The 23,363-nt window shown below is 45.1% G+C and overlaps 2 protein-coding genes across 5 annotated transcripts in view; one reads left to right on the top strand and one right to left on the bottom strand.

The window, feature by feature from the left end:
• The window catches only part of ndrg3a (ndrg family member 3a), a gene marked incomplete at its 3' end in the record, with an annotated part of 62,121 nt that overhangs the window by 22,191 nt on the left and 16,567 nt on the right, over positions 1 to 23,363 (top strand). For 3 of the 4 annotated variants that reach the window (XM_083770781.1, XM_083770778.1, XM_083770782.1), the window contains exons 2-3: positions 11,763 to 11,846; positions 17,052 to 17,084. In XM_083770781.1, coding sequence (XP_083626907.1) covers positions 11,790 to 11,846; positions 17,052 to 17,084 — 90 coding nt within the window. In that variant the 5' untranslated portion in view covers positions 11,763 to 11,789. The remainder of the gene's footprint in view (positions 1 to 11,762; positions 11,847 to 17,051; positions 17,085 to 23,363) is intronic. The other variant, XM_083770779.1, reaches the window with a different exon arrangement.
• Positions 3,657 to 8,255, bottom strand: LOC310863060 (ATP-binding cassette sub-family C member 10-like; the record flags this gene model as incomplete). Its single annotated transcript, XM_083771182.1, has 1 exon — positions 3,657 to 8,255. One exon carries the CDS (start codon positions 8,253 to 8,255, stop codon positions 3,657 to 3,659), a length of 4,599 nt encoding a protein of 1,532 aa, XP_083627308.1.

Below are 23,363 nucleotides of genomic sequence, written 5' to 3'. Positions count from 1 at the left end.
GTTGTTGAGATTGATCCGGCCAATATTATGCTCAATCTGCTCAAGCATGCAGAGTATTTCCTTTTCTTTTTTGCCTAGTTTACTTGGCTAAACATTATTATTTAGTCACTACCCTGTGCCCCCCCCCCCCCCCCCCCCCCCGTGCACTTGAGCTGGATTTGTTGGCGGGATTTCGTGGGCCCCATCCCCCCCCACTGATTGTTTTATGTAATTTGTGGGATTGTTGCTTTTCATGTCCCATCTGCTATCCTGATACTGTGACCTCTGATCCCTCTACTTTTTATTTTATTTTTTTGCTTTGTGGTGTCAGCCGGCAGCTGTAGCCTGTCCACCACGTGTTCACTTCAGGGAGTTACAAACGGGAAGAGTTGCAGGATTCTTCTTCCTGCTGACTCCAACCTGGAATGCGTCACCATCACAGGAACCTCCTGTTGTTGGTTGGCGCTTAACCTATTCTGACCTGAGATCAGATTCATACGAGGTTTCCGCCGGACACACACTGGTCTGATGAACCCATTCTGACCTGAGATCAGATTCTAAAAAATGTCAGTCGCTCTTCGATTTTTCAAAAATAGCAGACCTACAAGCTCGTATCGCGCCACTCGGTGGCGCTATATGAGCTTGTAGATCTGCTATTTTTAAATAGCTAAAGCATAACATGATGCCGACACCAAAATGGGTGCCCGGTCAGAATGGGTTAAGGAGCTGTGTCCACAGAAAGTGTGCTGTTGTATTTCCGCTTTAAATATACAAAACAAAATAGATGTGCCGTGTTTTCCAAAGAACATGTGCATTAGTGTGTAGTGTACTGTGTACTGGCATAGAGGGCAGGGAAGTTGTTACTCCTTAGTCTCGCCTGTTCCTCGGTTGCTCGGGTCTACAAAAGGTACATTGATGATTGATTAAGGGATGCACAGATTGGAATATTCTTCACTGATTGTTCCAATTCAGATTTCTTTCTAAAAGCTATACATTGATGCATTTGATGGTCAAAAAATAAATCATTTGTTACCTTTCTTTAATAGAAGTAAATAATTTATAATTGAATAATATTATCGATTACTTTTACAAATAAATGAGGGGAATTTCTCAACGAATCGATTAGCCACTTCAGCATCGTTTACTACGAAAATAGTATAATAGCCAGACAAGCCAGTATATAATCTATTCTACAAGCTTGTAGCTATTTTAGAAAATGAGACGCACAAAATAGGAACTGCAATGTTTCCCCTATACTACTGTATGCATTTATCAGCGAAACAGGCAAGCCGCGTCCTCGTACTTTAATATGCTAATTGCTGAATAGTGCAACTTCAAGTGACTTTCAAATAATACACAGAATTAGAGTTATATAGATAGATAGATAGATAGATTCTTTATTTCTGTGTCATGCACCAAAGGCGCCCAGAGCACATGGACTTACAGGACACACCATAACATTGCTTCAATATTGCATTGTGTAAAAGAAACATTTTTACACAAACAAAACATTCTGCCTCATTTCCCACGATTTGCATAAAAAGTCTGCCAAAGCAAAAATACCCCTCCCAAAACAAAACTCCAGCTTCTCATAGTCTAGTCCTCCAACCAGAAAAAGCCAGCACAGATGGTTGTCATCTTACAAAACAATACATGTCTTAACTCTTCATATAAAGGGCAGTAAAACAAAAAATGAATTTCATTTTCAATTTATTTCAAATCACACACTAGACTCAGGAGTACCAATGAATCTACCCGTTTCTAAAGCTAATGGTAAGGTCCCAGAATGCAGCTGTGCACAAAAAGATCTCTGACCTTTGGATATATTTTGTGTAACATAAGGATCGGGGCCATAATTATTTTTAATAAGACGATATGTTCTTAGTTTAGGTTTGTACCATAAATCAACAGCCCAACTCTCCTTATATCCAAGGAACATATAGTTCTGTATTTCATGAATATTACAGCGTAGTCTATTTAAATAAATAAATTTATGAATTATTCTTAAAGAATAAAGACTTTACTTCATTAGCCCAGGGGTAACCATTAGAAATGTCCCAGTTAAAAATCTTTTTGGTCAGTCTGTCATCGGACATATTAACAAGTCTATTCCAAAGTCTCAACATCTCACCTTTGTGTCTGATATTTACGGGCATCCATCCCATATCGCCGCTAATAGCCAAGATAGGCGTGAGCTAAATGACCGTATGGCTCTATTTTGAATTGTGTTACAACTTTCATTGTTCGGAAAACCCCATACCCCGGAGGCATAATCCGAAACGGGGCATACACAAGACTGATATAATTGTGTATATGTATAATATCCTAAATCCTTACAGGCTTTCACCTTATTCAGTACTGACCCCAGGGCTCTACCAGCTGAATCAGAAAGAACCAACTCGTATAGCTCAGTTTTATAATGCGTTGTGTTATGAAGCATAAGTACGTACGTTTCTTTTATGTAACGCCAGCGGCGCTATTAATAATTATATCCTATAATACTGTTTTGGTTGGTTGATCTTCTTAAGCTGGTCATTTAAAAAAGTACTTCTCAAATCAAAAAAGTGTGGGCAACCCTGCCCTAACGTATTCCCTTATTCAAACAACTACTGTATAAACACCTCCACATTTTCTGTGTGCCAAAGTGCATCCTGTGAAATGCGTAAATACAGCAATACAGAAATACAGCCTTAGCAGACACGCCCCGAATGTACAGAAATACAGCCTTAGCAGACACGCCCCGAATGTACAGAAATACAGCCTTAGCAGACACGCCCCGAATGTCTACGGTGGAGAGAAGACAGAAAACTGCATGTAATTTAGATCATTTTTAATCATTCAAATGTGTCTGGTTGGTTAATAACATTCTTCTGTGGTGTGACAAACTGAGTACATAACTAGAAAAAGTGCCCTTCTGGGCACATGTCTCCACCAGGAGGATAGGAGTGTTTGTAAATAATTACTTGAGTAAGAATAAGAAAGTATGTAGTAGAGTTAATATTAATACAATCTGAAAAAACACTTTTCGGCCAGTTATAGCGCCACCTTGAGGCTGAGTTGAAATTGTTCATGTGGCATTTCGTCCTCGGCCTAGTGGGAATGTGGGTGCACAATTTCACGGAAATCACGCGATGTGTTCATGATTTGCAGCATTTTGTTTGAAACTGAGCACTCCTGTGAACTTTGGAAGCCAATCTTAACCAATCAGGATGGAGTCTGAGAAATCTGAAAGACCGGTTTCATTGAATGGCTCTAGAGAGACTGTGTACCAATTTGCGTGATGTTTGGACAAAATCTGTAGGTGTACTGTGCAAAAACTTGTTTTGCACAAAGCGGCCTCCTGGTGGCGCTATAACAGGCCGTTCTGGAAAGTTTGGGGCAGAGGTTCATCTTGATATACAGGGAGTGTGTGTGCAAAAGTTGGCATCGACCGGGTTAACAGTGGCCGAGATTAGCTGCTCACAGACACGCACACGGACACACGGACGGACAGAGTGCAAAACATACTCTCCCCCCATGCCTTCGGCCTGGTGGAGACAATTATTACATACTGCTTTACATCCACTTTAACTATGTAAAATGTGGAACAGGTCAAAAGTACAAGCATCTTCACTGAAAAACTGGTGAAATAAATAACACTTGAAAGCTTCTAAATGTCCTTATGTCTTCCCACTGTGTTACTCTCCTCTTCCATCAACTAGCCTATGAAAGACAGAGTTGTTTATCTGGTACAGAGCAGAGGGTGTGTCAAATTCCACCACCTTCCCAGCTCTCATCACCAGCACCCTGTCGGAGTCCATGATTGTGTTGATTCTGTGAGCAATTGTGAGAACAGTCTTGTTTTGAAACCTTTGCTTGATTGTCTGCTGCAGTAGTTTATCAGTCTTGTGATCCACACTGGCTGTGGCTTCATCAATGCATAGAACATTGGCCTGGGTCAGCAGAGCCCTGGCAAGACACAACAACTGTCTCTGGCCCACAGAGAATGTCTTCCCCTTCTCTCCTACCTCAGCATCCAGACCACCCATCCTGTCGACCACATGACTGAGGTGACATTGATCCAAAACTTCCATTAGGCTCTGGTCTGTGTACTGCCCTCTGGGGTCCAAGTTCTCCCTCACGCTACCGCTGAACAGAAAGGGATCCTGAGAGATAATTGCCAACTTGGACCTGAGTTGAGCCAGGCCCACAGTGCTGATGTCCAGGTGATCCAGGAGAATCTGTCCCTGGTTCAGCTCCACCATCCGGAACAGAGCCAGGAATAGTGTGGATTTACCAGACCCTGTACGGCCTACAATCCCCACCTTCTCCCCCGGATGCACCACCAGGCTTAAACCATCCAGGGCATTGGGCAGAGCCTCTCTGTAGGCCACCACGACTCCACAGAACTCCAGCCTGCCTTGCTGAGGCCATGATGGCGGTACCTGTGGGTTCTGGTGCTGTGGCTCAGTGGCTAGGCTGCTGCAGTACTCCTCAGTGCGTTCCACACTAACCAGATCCATCTCCGTCTGCGTGGAACTGAAGATGAGGCCAGACAGCAGGCCTGTGATTGACAAGGCATAGGACAGAGACAGACCCACCAGACCTGGGTCTATGGAGTCGTGCTGGATGACTGCGATCATGGAGATGCCGGTCACCACGGCGACTCCAATCATCTGCAAGCGGATGTCAAGCCACTGCATGGCGGCATTGGTAAGGAACAGGCATCGTTGGTTCTGCTCTAGACGCCTCAAATTCTCTTGCTCAAACATGGCTGAGCTTCGACTGGCCCGGATAGTACTCAACCCACTCAGTGTCTCAGAGAAGTGGGAGTAGATGGGTGATAGTGTGAGGCTGTAGAGACGCTTCAGCTCCAAGGAGGTCTGTCTGTAGAAGTTCTGTGTACGATAGTAAAGCAGACCCAGGGGGAGCAGAGCAACCAGGATCCAGGGAAGGCTGTAAGTCATCACAACCAGCATTCCCAGTAGGCTAAAGATGTTGGCCAGCAGGATGTTAAGCACAAACGGCAGGCTGTCATCTATAGTGTACAGGTCTGAGGAGAAGCGGTTGAGAACCCGCCCCAGCGGGTTGGTGTCAAAGAACGTCATGGTGGCCTTAAAGACCTTGTCCAAAAGTCTGTTATGAATTACCGTCGCGGCGCACATGGCTCCATGAGCAAATAGGAAAGCACGGACAGCAGTGAACACAGTGTTGGCAATGGCGATGGAGCTGTACACTGTCAGATAGAATATCTCTGAGCTCATTATGGCTACAGGAGAGCTTGTCATAGAGGGCAATGGACACACTAGTGGCCCTCCAGGTGAAATCGGCAGCAGGTGTGGTGAGCTGTAGGCCACTGTAGAGGAGCCATTAATCCAGGATGAACCGTTGTTCTTCAACTCAGAGATCCAATTGGACAGCCACCAGTCGGATATGTTCTTTGAGGCTTGCATGAGAAGCAGAGATATGAGAATGGAGAGGGACAGCACTCTGCCCACAGCCACCCAGTAGGTCTGGTAAACCTTCCACGCCAACCCACCAACATGCTTCTGCTCCTCCCCTGATGGGTCAGATTCATCCTCTGCTAGCAGATCATTGGACATACCCAGCTCCTCCACCTGCTCGGTACTGTCTTTTTCTTTAGCCTTGCTGCCGTTCCTGTGCTTTGTAGGCACGTCCCCCACCATTGGCAGGACTTCAGCTGGTGTGCCTGTTTTAATGATGGTCCCGTTATCCATAAGGACCACCATGTCAGCTTTGTCCACAAACTCTATGCGGTGTGTGCAAAGGATTCTGGTCTTGTTTCTGAGTATTCCCATGATGCATTTCTGCATAAGGTGATGGGCAACATCATTGTCAACTGCTGCCAAGGGATCATCAAGGAGGTAAATGTCTTTATCCATATAAACGGCTCTGGCCAAGGCCAAGCGAGCCTTCTGCCCTCCACTCAGAGTCACACCGTTCTCACCTACTTCTGTCTTGTCTCCCTTTGGAAGAATGTTGAGGTCATCTGTGAGTGCACAGGCCTCAATCACAGTCTGATAAAACGTGGGGTTGTAGTTTCTTCCAAACAGGATGTTGTCCTGTACTGTTGCATGTTGGATCCAGGGCTCCTGAGAGGCCAGGCCAAAGCCGGCCTCTCTTTCCTCAACGTACACCATACCACCAAGCCTGTTGAGTTCCCCAGTGATGGCTGCCAGTAATGAGCTCTTCCCACAGCCAACCTTTCCCACCACAACCACAAGGGAGCCCTTGGTGATGTTGAGATTCAGACTGTGTAGCCGCAGACTCCCTTTCGTGACACAAGTCTCCATTTCTATATGTTGCTCTGTATTATGATCTGTGCCATCAGAATCATGCCATGAGAAAGAGCCCTGACTCAGCAGGACAGATATCTGAGGGTCTTCTGGACACACAGGACTGTAGTATGCACAGAGGTCCTGGTTGGCCAGCTTGAGGAACCGTTGTATTCGTTCCAGGGACACCTTGGCCTCCAGGATGCCGTTGATGACCCAGGGGAAATTGTTGAGTGGCAGGATCAACATGCCCACCAGAGCCAGGGTGGTGAATACCTTAGCTGCGGTCATTTGGCCTCCCAGCAGCACATATGTGACAATGGTGAGGATGGAGATAACTACAGGCAGTGCAGCCCAGGTGTAGACACACACGGCATCCAGGTACTTGATGGCTTTGAGATGGGACAGCTCTTGTTTGCGACAGTCTGCAACCTTCTGAGTAAAATGAGTTTCCCAGTTGTATAATTTTATTATGCGTATTCCAAAAAGGACCTCTGCCATCAGCTTAACGCGACTGTCCTTGTATCTGAGCATTTGTTTGTTGTTGTCAACGATACGGGAGGCGATGATCTTGTTGAGTGGTATAAGCAGCAAGGCCACGCCGAGCCCTCCTAGGAAAGCCACGCCTACCTGCAGGTATAAGAGATAGAGGGCTATGGAAAACTGGAAGGGTAAACTCCACAGCTCATGGAATCTGTTGAAGAAGTTGACCACATTGTCCGTGTCGGTGCTTATGAAGTTCACCATCTCGCCAAGGGTGAAACCTGCCAACCCATTTCTGCTGACACGCAGGGCTTTCCCATAGATGGCCGACACAAGTGCAGCACGTGCGGACAATACCACCTTGGACACTTGAAAGGTGAAAATGTTTTGGATGAAGGCCGAAAGTAGGGTGCTGGCAAAGAGTCCCAGGGCACACCAGGCGCCTTGGCTGACAGGGGCGCCCTCATTCTCCATAAAACCAATCAGGTTGCTGAGGAGCAGTGGACCTGCAAAACCCAGCACGTCGCCTACAAGCTTCAGAAGGCCTAAGATGTAGTACCTCCCCCCGAAGGCTTTGTGCAGCACCCTTGCCAAAACGACCTCGCTGTCCATTTCTAACTCTGTGCTCTGCCATTTATCCTGCCTTCTGCACTGGGCTGCTGCATCCTGCTGGCTGGCCTCCCAGCAGTGGTAGAAATGTTGCTGGATGACAGCAGTGCGCAGTTTCTGAGGGAGGTGATAGACGTCGCTTTCTCTGTTCAGCTCCCCGCACTCCCCTCTCCGAAGGAGAGGATGCAGCCATAAGTACAGAAGCCCAGAGACGCAGCCGCTACCATCCTCGGCGACCATCTCACCTGTATCCTGATTAGAACCCCCTAGACTGAGGTCGGTGCCGTCTCCGGTGTTGATAGACATAGTCGCCCATCTGTCACCAATGCAGGGAAACATAAACACCAGGATGTAAACTGTGAGAGGGAATGTCCGACCCGAGGCAAGTATTACTCGTGCCATTTTGAGGGGTTCTTTGCTTAGATATGCCTCACTATGGTAATAAGCCATCAGGTTGATCACAAAGTTAGGAATGGTGAGAAGAACCAACAGTGATACAGTCAGAGGGCCTCTGGTTCCCCTGTGAATGGACCTCCGGAGGACTATCATGGTGCCAAAATGTACCAGCCAGGCCAAGATGGCACAGCCGTCAGCCAAGATATCTAGGTACATGTCATCTTGGTAGAGAAGAGCTGTCACTACTACCTCACAGATGAAGAACAGTGTCACTAGCAGGGCTGATGCCCCCCTAATCATCCAGCTACATGGAGTAGACCCCTGATGGAGTCTGTACCTTGGTATGCAAAGGTAATGGACACTGAGGATTGCCATGGCAGCATGAGGCAGGGCTCCCAGGATGAGCTTGTTAAAACAAGGGCTTATGGTTCCATTCTCCCAAACAGAGAAGGGGTTCTGGCCATCTGTATGACAGATGCCAGAGATCAACGCTGCTGGGGTAAAATCACCCATGTTGTCTCCTCTATACTCACTTCATTCTTGGAACAACAACCTCTTTTGTTTCTTTCAATATGTATACATTAATAATTTGGTTCATGTCATGGAGGGTATGTCTGGTGCTTTACACCCACCAAGAGGTTAGAGATTCTGATGATGCTATTTATAATTTGATGATGTAATTCAATGATGTCATTGCTAGGCAACGCTCACTAGATCTACAAGATGACACCGATCAGCGTCTTATCCCAATGCATTTTAGTTTGCAGATCAAACTTTTTAACACCCGGCCTGTGTAGTAAGTTTAAGTAGTGTATATATTTAGTTTACAAGCCAAGTAATGAAACTGGTGCTTTGTCTAAATGTAAGGTAGCGAATGCATGCGTGAGGCAATAACAATGATGTTCTTGTGTTAATGGTGGTTACCACTTGCCAGGCAATTCAACTGCTCAATCAAACTGTTATTTTCTGCTCACGCTGAAAAACGTCCACACCGACAGCCTAGCATAGGTTGTTATTGGTGTGTGTGTGTGTGTGTGTGTGTGTGTGTAACTTAACCATTGTCTTGTGAGTGCATTTACTGACTGGCTGATCTGCTGAAAATCAGACGCTTTCAATCAGCGACGCATTGCTCTGTGCATCTACATTTATGTGTGTAACTAACACACACACACACACTCACACACACACACACACACACACACACACACACACACACACTCACACACACACTGTAGATATTGTCTAGTACAGACTTAAGGCTGTAACCGTAACTACAGATAGCTCCACTAAGATTTAAAATTATGCAAGAGAAGGGACCACTTAACTGTATAATGGTCACTGTAGCACACTGAGTGCTTCTAAACGATCCTCAGCAGTGTGTTGTTTCTTACACTATTGATGAGATCGTTCTGTAATTAAACTGTCTGCGCTTACTAACCACACACACACACACACACACACACACACACACACGTATGAACAACAACAGTGTTTCCGGATGTGTTGATGGAAATGTGTTTAACCCATTCTGACCTGAGATGTCTGTTCGAAAATGACAGTTTTCTGAAAGCGCTATGTTTCTATGTCAGTCGTTCTTCGATTTTTCAAAAATAGCAGAGCTTATAGCTTAAGCATAACATAACGCTAACACCAAAAGGGGTTCCCGCCCAAAATGGGTTAATATTATGGAACAGCGTTTAATATTATATAATGTAACCAGTAAGACGCCCCGAGGGCAAGAAGCGACCTTGCCCTGCTTTGTGCAGTGCCGTGCACGCATCCGCCTGGGTGGCGGCAGACTGCTGGACAAGCGTTGGCACTTTGGCATGGGGGAGTCGGATCAACATATGGAATGAATTCTGTACTGGCCATATATGGAGCGTATCTTGAGTGTACAGGGTTTGTCAGATCAACATTATGGAAGTCAGAACAGGAAGGACGGGTTGGCACAAAAAACACTCCTTGGGGTAAAAACAGCCATAGCCACTTGCCCAAATGTGCCCAAAATGTGCTGACCTCATCACATTTGTCATGACGTCTATGTCCGTTTTTAGCCCAAGGCGTGTTTTTTTTTGTGCAAAATTAATGCATGGAATGGATTCAGAATAATGAAACCCCCCTAGTATGTCGCATGCTACTTGAAGCTAAAAGAATAATGAAAGTTTAAAAATCTTGCCCTATATAGGATGTTAAAACACAATCAGTGCCGGGATTCCTTCAAAATAGAAGCTCTGGGGTGCCGGAAAGACATGGTCGCTTTTACTCTGAACCTAACCTGACGCTGCCAGATGGGGGCGGTATTGGGTAACCATGTTCCCCAACACAGCCTTCATCTGGGATCTCTCAGGGAGTTGAGCTGACACCAATCCGTTCCGTACCGAACCAATCAGCGTGAGCTAAGGGCGGGATATGTGCGTAACCGGATGTGAAGCTATATAGACACGTCAATTTGATTGGTTGTGTTTGCACGCCCACACGGTGATAGACAGACGGTCCCATCCAATCATCTACCAAGTATCTTGAAAAAAAGGAACAGCCCCGTCATCGAATTTGCTTCCGCGATCCCAGATCCCAATAAGCTGTGAAACAAATTTGTGTAGCAAGCTTCTTGGATCTGGCAGCGTCAGGTTACTCTGAACCCCCCCCCAACCCAAATTTCCCACTTTAAACAAAAGAAGCCTGTTGGCTGCTGGACTAATATATGCAGATCTGGGTGATGATCCAGTCTTCTCCAGGCATGTATGGTTATCCAGGGTTAGATGAGGTCAGTGTCATGAATCATGATCTTCATATTGGCAGGATGTCACGAGGCGTGACCATATGGAGGCGTGATGTCACAAGGCGTGACCATATATGGAGGCATGATGTCACGATGCGTGACCATATATGGAGGCATGACTAACGGACGGGAGATGCAGCCTACGGTCGCAATAATAATATTACACCGTTGATGCAGCTTTCTCTTTCTGGGAGAGACCTCCAAGTGGTATGTGGTATGCCACTTTACAAAACCCGCTGCTATGCAATAGCAAGCCAAGTCTGTCATCGATGTCCAAGCTAGTCCACTAGTCCAGCTTACTCTCCAGTTGGCTTTCTCGTGTGTGTGTGTGTGTGTGTGTGTGTGTGTGTGTGTGGCACACATGCGAGTATGTGTGTGCCACACACGCATGTGTGCTTGCTCGTCTATGCATGCATAAAACGGTGTAGACTGATTGAAAGGGTGACCTCTCCCTGTAAGAACTGAAGGAGCCGATGTCCTTCAACCTTTCCTCCAGCCGACCTACATGTGACATGACAGAGTAGAAGAGGAGCAGAGAGATGGCAGGTGATGGCAGCGCCTCTGTCAATCTCATGCTAAGTCAATTAATCACCCACATTCTGCCCATTGTGCCTAAAATATTAATTTGGCATGTATAGACGGCCTTCTCTCAGATCCTTTGTCTTTCGGGTGTGTTCACCTGCGTTTTTGTGTCATCATATCATACATTGGAAAATGGAGATACTGTAATCCTTTTCTTGAGAATGAGCAGCCTCACCCCCTCCGAATGTGTCGACAATTTGACAGACTTTGAATTGCCAGCCAGTGTTCGTAACTTTCCATTATGAACATCGATTGAAATGTAAACGGCACAACAAGGATAAAGTCAGACATTATGGCTTAATAAATGATAACCCGAAAACTCCTTTGGACTTCTTTCCATTGTGGTCCTATGTATTCAACTCATCAGCATAACAAAATAACACAATAATACATGTTATCAACAAATATAGAGCACTAGGAGAAAAAGGAAAACGGCAGCAGAGAATGACGCCTCCTTTCTATGGTTAATTTATTTGCATTTACCTCTCCTTGTGGTCTCCAGTCCTGATGGATGGTTTTTCTAGGCCACTTTTGAAAGAAACCAGTGCATGGTGTCTGGGCATTCCACAACATATCAACCATATCAATCATGTTCAGTATTCTTGCTTAGTGGATGATGCTAAGCTTAAACAGTTGTATTTTTCTCTCTCTGTCGACAGAGCAGTCTACATTTGACAGACAGGACGATGGAAGAACTGCAGGACGTACAGCTAACCGAAATCAAGCCCCTGCTGACCAACAAGGTGAGGGTTTTGTCTTTGGTTGACTGTGGCCTCCTGCTGAGCTGGCAGAAATGCAAACATGTGTGCAGCTGTACACGGTAATTAGCAGTTGTATTTGTAGGGCACACAATTAAAGGTATATTCAGTGATTTCACTCAAAAAACCTTAGGTTTCGTTTTTGGCTGTGGGACCCAGCCTTTCGTCCAATCAGCATAGAGAGTCAAAAACGAAACCTAAGGTTTTTTGACCCCCAGGGGTTAACTGGGGACAGGGAGGAACTCCTTATATGGCCAGCACACTCTATAGTAGGGAGGATTATCACAACAAAACAAAAAAATAAGTGATATTTGAATTAAGTGAAATCACTGAATATACCTTTAAAACTGAATATGCACCTGGCAAATGCTTATGCAAGGTCTGTCTTCGGTGCTGTCCTTTTGGACCAATGCTGTGCTTGACTGCACCCTGTACTAGGGTTGGGTGACGATACGAATACATCGTCAATCGCGAATATACGAATCCAATCGCCGAATATTTTTATTAGGCGATTTCTCGGGACGATATGGCCCAATTAACCTGTAAAGTGTGAGCAACATGTGAATCAATTTGGCCCAGCAAAGTAGTAACAGCGGCCGGGTGGAAATCACCTCCTCCGTTATAATGTATGCTCCCACAGTCCCCGCACTCAGCAGCATCGGGCACCGGGGCACGGCACTTACGGCAGCCGCCAGCCAAAGTAAAGGCTGGGAGCCTGGGAGCTGAGGAAGGCTGTAGACTACATGTTGTTTAAGCTCCGGAGTCCAGACCCATGCAGTTTAATAATATACAGTCACAACAGAATGCACACTGCTGTCTCGTGTCTCATCACAATCCCAATGCCTCACCCGTGAAGTCGGGGGGGGGGAATAAAAAACTGTCTACTAGTATTAGTGTATACTATAGGCTCGGGGATCATAATAGCGCTTAGCTTAGCATTATGTTAGCGTGTAGCCCCTACTGGTGCTGCAACCCACTGATTGAACTTCATATCCGCCTGTAATCTAAGTTCTTTTTATTGACAACGTGAACGAACACCGACACCAGCGCTGCAACAATAGACAGATCTACAAGCTCTCAACGCGTAGCGAACGGCACTGCAAAAAAAGGCAGGACGCGATGCCTTGAGAGCTTGTAGATCAGCAGCTTGTGGGCTCCGCTGCTCCGCTGCTCCGCTCCGAGCGAGCCTCCGACTGACCGGTGCGGGGAGGCAAGGGAGCAAGTTACCCTGGCTGCGCAGCTGATCTACAAGCTCTCAACGCCTAGCGAACGGAGCTGCAAAAACAGGCAGGACGCGGCGCCTTGAGAGCTTGTAGATCTGGCTTTTTTGCGACCTGCAGTGAGCTGTTCTCACTTTACTTTCATGACACGAATACATCGTTAATCGGCGAATATTTGTCAGACGATGGGCGGTTGAAAAAAATTGGCATATCGCCCAACCTTACCCTGTACTGTTTGCATCTAATTCTCTAATAAAATTATCAATCAATCAATCAATGCAGGGACGTGCACACTCCTCAGCTCCATTCATCAAAGTGAATAATGCATAATGTCTGTATAACTGTCAAAGTGAAGAGGAGAGTGAGTCAAAAGAAAGGGAGGAAAAATCACACCCGTGTAAACATCAGCGCTGGAAGGGGGGTGCGGAGGGTGCTCCAGCACCCCCTGCTGGTGGAGAGGAGAATGTTTTGACATGTCTATCAGAGCGTGCTGAATGCAGAATGCACAGCGAGTGAGTTGACAGATAGACACAACATGACGAGACAGCAAAAACCTATTGTAGTTTTACTTTCACCTGCACCAGGTTTAAATAAATCTAACCCAAACAACAACACAATAAGAATCACATACTGTTATTATGATTAACTCGGTTAACTAGGTCCTAAATAAGTCTTTATTAGGCCAATTATACCCGAATAAGACCCGCTTTTTTTTGCGCGGCCTTGCTGTGCTCGGCCGTGATTTCCCTCCCACCCTTCAGCCCCCCCTGGTATAAATACCTTCCAGCGCCCCTGCGTGTAAAGTCATCATCACCTTTATTTATACTCGGAAATACAGTTGAGAGCAAGCCCTCATTTTCAACGTAGCCGAGGTTACAATACACAAAATACAGTTGAGAGCAAGCCCTCATTTTCAACGTAGCCGAGGTTACAATACACAAAATACAGTTGAGAGCAAGCCCTCATTTTCAACGTAGCCGAGGTTACAATACACAAAATACAGTTGAGAGCAAGCCCTCATTTTCAACGTAGCCGAGGTTACAATACACAAAATACAGTTGAGAGCAAGCCCTCATTTTCAACGTAGCCGAGGTTACAATACACAAAATACAGTTGAGAGCAAGCCCTCATTTTCAACGTAGCCGAGGTTACAATACACAAAATACAGTTGAGAGCAAGCCCTCATTTTCAACGTAGCCGAGGTTACAATACACAAAATACAGTTGAGAGCAAGCCCTCATTTTCAACGTAGCCGAGGTTACAATACACAAAATACAGTTGAGAGCAAGCCCTCATTTTCAACGTAGCCGAGGTTACAATACACAAAATACAGTCAAAAAACAATACATCAAACGCAACATTATAAATCAGGATAAATGATGGAGGAACTTTATACAGAACAACCATCAGTAAGTAAGTAAGTAAAGTTTATTTATAGAGCACCTTTCACAGACAATTACAGTCACAAAGTGCTTTAACAACAATAAAATGAAAACAAGTCAATAGTCAATAAAACAAGTTAAGAACTAAATCATTAATAAAGTAAGACAAAATAGAAAATAGAAAAAAAAGTAGAGTAAAATAAAGCAATCAACATTTAACCAGGCCGGCTATGGAAAGGCCTCAGTAAAATAAATCAATTGAAGCAGGATAATTGCATGGCTGTGCTCAGACACAGCCAGGGACAGACATAGCTGTCTACTCAAAAATCAGAAGGCTGCAGACTGATTGAGGCAAGGGCCACAGAAGAGTGGTGGATGGACATGGAGAATGAATTAACCCATTCTGACCCGAGATCAGATTCTAAAAATGTCTGTTTGAAAATGACAGTTTTCTGAAAAAGCTATGTTTCCATGTCAGTCGTTCTTCGGTTTTTCAAAAATAGCAGACCTACAAGCTCGCCACTCGGTGGCGCGCTATGAGCTTGTAGATCTGCTATTTTTAAATGGCTAAAGCATAACGTAATGCTAACACCATAAGGGGTTCCCGCCTAAAATGTGTGGGAGAGATCAAAGAAAAGGAGGAAAGGCTGTAATAAAAATATATATATATATATCTGGGAACATGACAAATTCTAGTGAAGGACGCCGTTTTGAAAATTGAAGACTGCAGGCTGGATGGATCGACGGACTTAAGAAAGAAAAAGTGGGCACGGTGGTCGCCTCACAGCTAGAAGGTCCTGGGTTCGATTCCCGCTGTGGGTGCTGGGGTTGTGTTCTCTCCTCCGCGTCATCAGTGCCCATACACAATGGCAGAGGAAGTGTAGCGCACAGGATTACATTCGATAAATGACACTGGAGAAAAAGAATGGGTTGCAAAATTGTGGGATAGAAATTATTTTTTTAAAAGAAGAAAAAAAAGAAACCTCCCTCCCAGTAGTACATTACAGTTCTCTTCAACTGTCCTCTCTCCCATGGTCAGTTTCTGCAGCTCAGCTCTCTCAACCTCCCGTTCTCCTGGGGGGAGGGGGGGGGGGGGGGGACTGCATCACTGTTGAGTGGTGCCAGTGGTGGAAAGAGAGTACATGTCACCAAGTTGATTGATTGACTGGTTCTGTAAAGACTCCTGAGTGGTCATCAGGACAGAGTGCCATAATGATAAAAACCCATCTGAATGAATGATGCCAGAGAGCTGACCTCTCACACCACCTAGTGGCCAGCTCATTAAAAAGACATCACAGGTAGAGACATGAGGACAGACGGGGGAAAAGGACAGCTGAGACGATGAGAGCAGTAGAGACATGAGGACAGACAGGGAAAAGGACAGCTGAGACCATAAGAGCAGTAGAGACATGAGGACAGACGGGGAAAAGGACAGCTGAGACGATAAGAGCAGTAGAGACATGAGGACAGACAGGGAAAAGGACAGCTGAGACGATAAGAGCAGTAGAGACATGAGGACAGACGGGGAAAAGGACAGCTGAGACCATAAGAGCAGTAGAGACATGAGGACAGACGGGGAAAAGGACAGCTGAGACCATAAGAGCAGTAGAGACATGAGGACAGACAGGGAAAAGGACAGCTGAGACCATAAGAGCAGTAGAGACATGAGGACAGACAGGGAAAAGGACAGCTGAGACGATGAGAGCAGTAGAGCAGTGTCTGTCAGAATGGAAATTGAGTTCCTCCATGATCCAAGAAATAATTGAAAACAAAAGTTTAGATAAAAGATGAGAGCACCTTATGCTGCATTTTCACATGGCAGCCCAGCATTAGTTGCCAAAATATTGGGACAAAAACGGCAAAAGAAGTGTAATTGTTAAACATGTACAACATGTAGCCATTTCAACTTCCTGGAGGTCACTAAATAAACGGCGGGCGTAGTGGTCCTAGGCTGCTAATGGGTTCGAATCCCGATCACGACGACATTTGCTGCATGTCACTCCCCATTTCCTGTCAGTCGACTGTATTCTTAAATTAAAGATAAATAATTAGAAATATGAGCCAGGGAAGGGGAAAGGGGGCATGCAGCTGCTTTCTGTTTATTGTTTTCTTGTCGGGGGACGGGACGGGGGGACGGGGGTGATATTTAGACTATTTAGAGTTTTTATTTTATTTAGACGGATGTGTAATGCTGAGCTCCAGCCGGAATCAAACTAGGAATGTTGCAACTTTGCCATAGTGTCACAGTTGAGACTTTAACCTCTGGAACCAAACGTACCCTGAAAAACCTCAAGAGAACAAACAATTGGACAGAGGAAGGTGATGGGTTGAGAAAGACACAGTCAAAGTGTGAGGAAAAAGAGAAACAAATGTCATTGAGACATCTTTTAATTGTTTCTGTGCATTCTCATGAGTTCAGAATAATTTTAGAACCAAATCATTGAAATCAACTTGGTGACAAACCAACATGGAGAAGCATGCACACACACATGCAGCCAGGCCTTGCGTAAAATCCACCTCGTTTGCTAGTTTGTGAAGACTATGTGTATGATGACATTTCTTGATTCCCCTATTTTTCTCTCTTGCAGAATTCACGCAACTTCCAAGACTTTGATTGCCAGGTGAGTGTTCGTTAACTTATCAGTAGCTGTGTATTGTTGGAGGAGTGGAATGTTACAGTACATGGCCCCATTCTGAACCGGGCTAGTTTCTTGTCCTAGATGTGAAGGTAGTTCCTCGTGTGTGTGTGTGTGTGTGTGTGTGTGTGTGTGTGCACTTCCACTGGGATTAATGGAAGAAATTTGTGGCACAGCATGTGTGTGTGTGTGTGTGTGTGTGTTTGCTGTGGGTGCAGTACGTAGTTCAGACAAGTCATTGGTCCGACAAATTACTACCCACCTCATCTCCTCTCCTAACCATAACCGCAAGCACGGGAGCAGACGCTAGTTCGACATGCAGATGAATGTCGGATTAATGCACTGTCTGAAAAGCGTCCACCCCCCCCCCCCCCCCCCCTACCAGTAGGGGCGTTGTTGTGCCAGAAACAGAGAGATAGTATTAGTGCTGCACTGTTGCCTGCTAGGGAGAGAACCACTCAGTTCACACGGGTGTGATTTTATTCTCCTGGATCACCCCTGGTATTTGCCCCAAAGTCTGCTATTATTAATTTGTTCCAACAGGCATGACCTTGAGCCTGTTGACAAGGGAGAGCATATCGGGGACGCATACAGTGTGTGTGTGTGTTTCACAAGCAGACAGACCAAAAAGAAGAATCCAAGATATTACCATTCTAAAACTTTGCGTTCCCATAGATTTTAAATCACACCGCAAGTGTTGTGTCCCTGGTATTTTATTTTTCTCTCTAAGAATATCTTATTGTCTAAGTTCATTGCTTACAGTGACTGACTAGATTCTTCACAAACCAGAATGTACCCACACATTCAGTTGATCTTGTGTTTTGTGACATAAGTGATGCCAAACTGAGTGCTACAGTTTAGACTTAGAGACATTGGGCCTCAGTCACGGAACTCACGGAACATGCTTATGCATATTTGATCTTAAAATGCTTGTGCGAGGCTGCGAGCATTTCTGATTCATCATTCTATTTGTACATTAGGACGCCCAAACTCTCTGCGCTGAGCCATTCCACATATATCACCCTCCCCTGACCCGGCTTCCCTCCCCAAAACACGGGCCAATTGTGTTTGCGTAGACACTTGACAAAGCCAGATGTACCGTGGAGGATTTACCACTGCACTACCTGAATGTCAGAATGCATGTGTTCAAGTGCAACAAGAAGAGGAAAGCATTAAACCGGGTGTGCTGTGGAACAAGACAAATAAATGATTGACGCATGAAAATGCATTTGTTTATGAACAGGTGGGATTCATATTATAATACACCTGTGATGAGCACAACGCAAATCATGGCTGTACACAAACCCTTAGATAAATTCCACATTGGTCTTAGGAACAACCAGCAGGGCTACACTTAATTATTACTTAGTTATGTGAATGACACCCATGATCTCTTAAAATAAATTATATTGAGGGAGAGTAGAACAAGTGGAAGCGAGGGAGAATTAAGGTGGGAACTAAATGAGACTGGAGACTGTGCCCTGCACTGTGTTTGCTACCCTCAGGTAGTGTTTTGTTTACTCCGTGTTCTCAGTGGCCTGCGTCGGTCAGATCGCAGTCATGGCTCATTAAGCAGTGCTGCTGAGAACAGCCAATTATAGCCCTTCTTCTTGCCCTGGTCCGCTGACTCTGTGGCTGTAGGATTTGCTACATAAACTGGGAAACGCTTAAGTAAAGAATCGATTATTAGTTGTTATGGCTTGGCAAGGTGTTATCCTCTTAAATTGGAACATGACGGCTAGGTCGCACAACTCAGTCACAATGCAAATACTTTTAAATACTTTTTTAAATGACCAATGTTTCGGCAGAAGGTGCCTTCTGTAAATTGAACACGCCATAATGTTCAAGTGCATCAAGATAATTACAATTCTGTATCACTAGTTTGTCTATGTAGAATCCTATTCCTAATCCGGTTTATTGAAACCAGTAACATGGCCTGAATTTTCGGGCCTGTTGAGAACTCTAGTTTTCGCCGGCTGCCGGGCACGGCTGCACCAATAACTTTAGGGCGGGCCTGTCTAGAGTTTGAATGGACAGATATCAGTCAAAAGGGAGACATCGAAGAGGAAGGACGGGTGGGGAAGGATCAACATATGGAAATGGAATGTCAGAACAGGTCAGCTCCATATATGGAGAATTGGAGATCTAAGGTTTTGAGGTCAGATGTAGAGTTCCTGGCCAGCTCCATAAATGCAGATCTAGGTGATGATCCAGTCTTCTCCATGTATGGCTATCCAGGGTTTGATGAGGTCTGTGTCGTGATCTTCATATATGGAGACGGCCAGATATGGAGCGTGTCATGAGGCATGATGGACTGACGGCCATATGTGGTGTGATATTATTTTCAGAAAGTGTATATTAATCATCTGAATGATTTAGCCAATTCTTGTGTACTATTTACAACCTTCACTCTTTTCCGTAGTGAGATATGGAGAGATTATTTTTGGCAATGGATGTCAGGCATTCTCGGCACAGGAAGCATGCCAAAGTCTTTACCGGGAAGGACTCAACAATGGGGAAGGACAGCAATTTAAGTGATAATGAGCTTCCATTTATGAGTACATTGATTCTAAGATGTAGCCAAAGGATGCTTTTCATCAGTCCCTTGCCTCAGAGGGGTTAAATCCCATCCACACCCACCCCCTTACTTTCTGCAGTCACGCCGCCGACTCCCAGCATCCCATTTGGGCTAAAAATAGCTACTGCAGGTATGAGAGGAAAGGAAGAGCACCCAGTGCAGAACAGCAGGGGGGGGGGGGGGGGGGGGGGGTGGTGTGTGTGTGTGTGTGTGTGTGTGTGTGTGTGTGTGTGTGTGTGTGTGTGTGTGTGTGTGTGTGTGTGTGCGCGCATGATAATTATGCACAGACATCAAATACATGTGCATGGCAAACACTTATTTAACAGCCAGTCCCAAGTGTCTGAAGTATTCAGTCACGCAGTTGAACATAAAGCTGATAAATCTATGCTATGGTGGCATTCCGTCCCGGCCGGCGGACTTCCGTTGAAAAGATTCCGAATGTAATCCCTTTTTTGCAAAGCACAACCAATGCGCACAATACTTTGGCACAGAGCTTTGCCTTGCCCTGCTTTGCTCTACAGTATCACATTACATACTGACGTCACATGTGGACGACAAGAGGTCTTGCGTGTACATGCACTGCAAAAAAAGGACAGTGCTAGACTCATCTATTCACAGTTCATATCAGGGCTTCATACTCCAGTGCTGCTGCAGCCGCTGTTTAAAGGATCCATGCTCTGTTCCCCATTTCTGTGGTTGTTCCAGAACTACCAGAGCTCCCACTAGAGGAATTCCGCTAGCACTGCAGCTATCATGTCAGTCCATGCCCCTGTACCTGAATCGTGAAGCAGTGGAAAAGGCGAATAGGGTGTGGTACAATGGTGCAGTCTCAGCATCCCCTAAGGTGTCCTTCCAACGTTGGTTGGGGGGCGTGAGTGAGTTAGAATCCGTCCACACACCAGACTGTGTACTATTTAGACTGCACACTCAAGGTGGAGTCATTTTATAGAAAAGGAAAGGGCCGACGTGCGCTTTTAAAAATAGAACTGCTTTTAGAAGCAGAACTGCTCAGGGTGGATGACTGGAGATTACTGTGGAGGAGTAAGAGGAGTAAATGGAGCACAATGATTCCTTTTGGTGTTTTTGTTCTTTAGATTTTTCTTGAAACTGTCTATGGGTTGTTAACACGTTGCCTCATAATCCACCCTATGTAACCATTGATCATCATTGAAATATGATGAAGGTTGTAATAGTCCGGCAGCCGGGCTTGTGGGGTGGGAAATTTGGTATTTAGTCTTTTTTTTTATTGGCCTAAAATATTGTCTACCGCTGTATATACATACATTCATGAACACTTGCTGACCGGCTGTCGGTATTGAGTAATTTGTTTTTATAGGGGTTTATGTGATCCTACCATTAACATCCTATATAAGGCAAAAATGTAAAAATGTCATTATGCTTTAGCATGTGACAATTGTGACATTGTGACTAGGGGGTTTTCATGATTCTGAATCCATTCCAAGCATTAGTTTTGGGCTTGGGCACATTTGGGCAAGTGGTTATGGCCATTTTTAGCCTAAGGGGTGTTTTTTGTGCAACACTAATGCTTGGAATGAATTCAGAATCATGAAAAGTCCCTAGTTTGACATGGCACAGTCACATGCTATATAAAGCATAATGAAAATGTGAAAATCTTGCCTTTTTATATAAGATATTAATGGTAGGATCACATATAAACCTTATAAAACAAATTGCTCAATACCGACAGCCGGTCAGCAAGGGGATTCATGAATGTATGTATATAGACAATGTTAGGCCAATAAAAAATACTATATACCAAATTTCCCACTTTAAACAAAAGAAGCCTATCGGCTGCCGGACTATAATGGCCGCCAGAGCAGCAAGGGCAGAATCCATTTCTTGCGACCGACGCCGTCGCGACGGACCTGGATTCTGCCCTCCCTCCGCCAGAGGCCCTTATCCACATGTCCTTGTACCATCCTAGCACAAACAGAGAATATCCTTGTGCTTCCACATTAGAACAACAGGGGGCAGTGCAGGCCAGAGCAGACGCTGCCTCTTAAATTAGCAGCACTGTATCATCAAGGCCAGCAGAGGGCACTATAAGCCTGTTCTTTGTTACAGGGGTAATATTCTGTTTGTTCACATCAGTGCAAGCATTATGTAGGTAATAGGATTGTAACTTTGGATGGCTCTTCATATTAGTCCAAAATAAAGGTTTGTATATATCTGAATGCTGTTCTAGTGTGCTAGTGCTAATAGAGAATCTATTTTACGGTATGCTGATGAGGGGTTGAGTGGAGCCTACTGCTGACCTATTAAGGTCAACCGCTCATGTTGAGACCCTCATACTACTGTAGGTACCTGTCCTGCATGATTGAACCTGGCTGTATTTAACCCATTCTGACCGGGCACCCATTTTGGTGTCAGCATCATGTTATGCTTTAGCTATTTAAAAATAGCAGATCTACAAGCTCATATCGCGCCACCGAGTGGCGCGATACGAGCTTGTAGGTCTGCTATTTTTGAAAAATCGAAGAGCGACTGACATTTTTTAGAATCTGATCTCAGGTCAGAATGGGTTCATCAGACCAGTGTGTGTCCGGCGGAAACCTCGTATGAATCTGATCTCAGGTCAGAGCCAGTTCAACAGTACCTCCCTTGTATGCTGTCCTGCTATTTGTTATGCTGTCCTACTTGGCAGCACTGTGAAAGCATGTCTCTTTGGCTCAGGGAACCAAAGTCAGACAATTATGATGATGATGTTCCACCAAATGTTATTCCTGAAAACGGGGCAACCTTTGATCAGTGTGACATCATAATAGCAGAAACGTATCGTCATTAATCGGATTGGATCGCAAGGGGGAAATAAATGTCCACTGCACATTGCAGCCCAGATTATAATGGTTTCACTTGTATTTGTGCCAAATTAATTACTATGAAAACCTGCAAAACCCGTCCGTGGCTCCGTCATGCCTCTATATATGGTCCAAGCACCTAGAGATAATGGTAAAAGTAAGCCTTGCCGACTGCTGAGCCATGAGGCCCATAGTCTATCTCCTGTTTCTGTAGCGCGAGGCAGCTTGATGACATGACGCTAGTATGTCGCAGGGACGTACCCCCAATCCAACTCTTTTATTATTATTTTATATATTTGTTTTTGGGGCTTTTTATGCCTTTAATGATGGAACAGTAGTCAGACAGGAAATTGGGAGAGAGATGGGGGGGAGACAAAGGCCGTTGGGCTCGGGAGTCAAACCCGCAGCCTAGGTGCCCATTGGGCCCCATTTTTAGAGTCTTTGGAGTTTGGTATGAGAGATTTTGAACAGTTTTTGTATTTAGTTGTGCTTGAAATGTACTGTAATATACACAGTAGTATATGCAGAATCTTCAGTCATGAGCAGACCATGGAAAATCGTACACCTAAACTGCTTTTCTTCAACACATACGTTATGACCAGCGCTATGATGGTATGGAACCTTTGACGAGGTGGAAAAAGAAACATATCCTGGCCTTTAACCACATAATTAAGTGTACAGTGGCAGTTAAAGGACACTCATTCCTTAGGGTGGTGCTGGAGACCCTTTTTGAAACTAGCTCCTCGCCACTCGCCCTACACACTTCCACTCGGTTTGAGCATAGATACAAAATCACACACTTCCACTCGGTTTGAGCATAGATATATAAAAAAATCACACCCGTGTGAAATGAGGGGCGCTTGTTCT

The sequence above is a fragment of the Protomyctophum parallelum genome, assembly GCF_964188405.1.
Source record: "Protomyctophum parallelum genome assembly, chromosome: 8".
Taxonomy (NCBI): Eukaryota; Metazoa; Chordata; class Actinopteri; order Myctophiformes; family Myctophidae; genus Protomyctophum; species Protomyctophum parallelum.
Note: the sequence above shows the minus strand (reverse complement) of the source record. Positions and strands in the feature narration are given on the sequence as shown.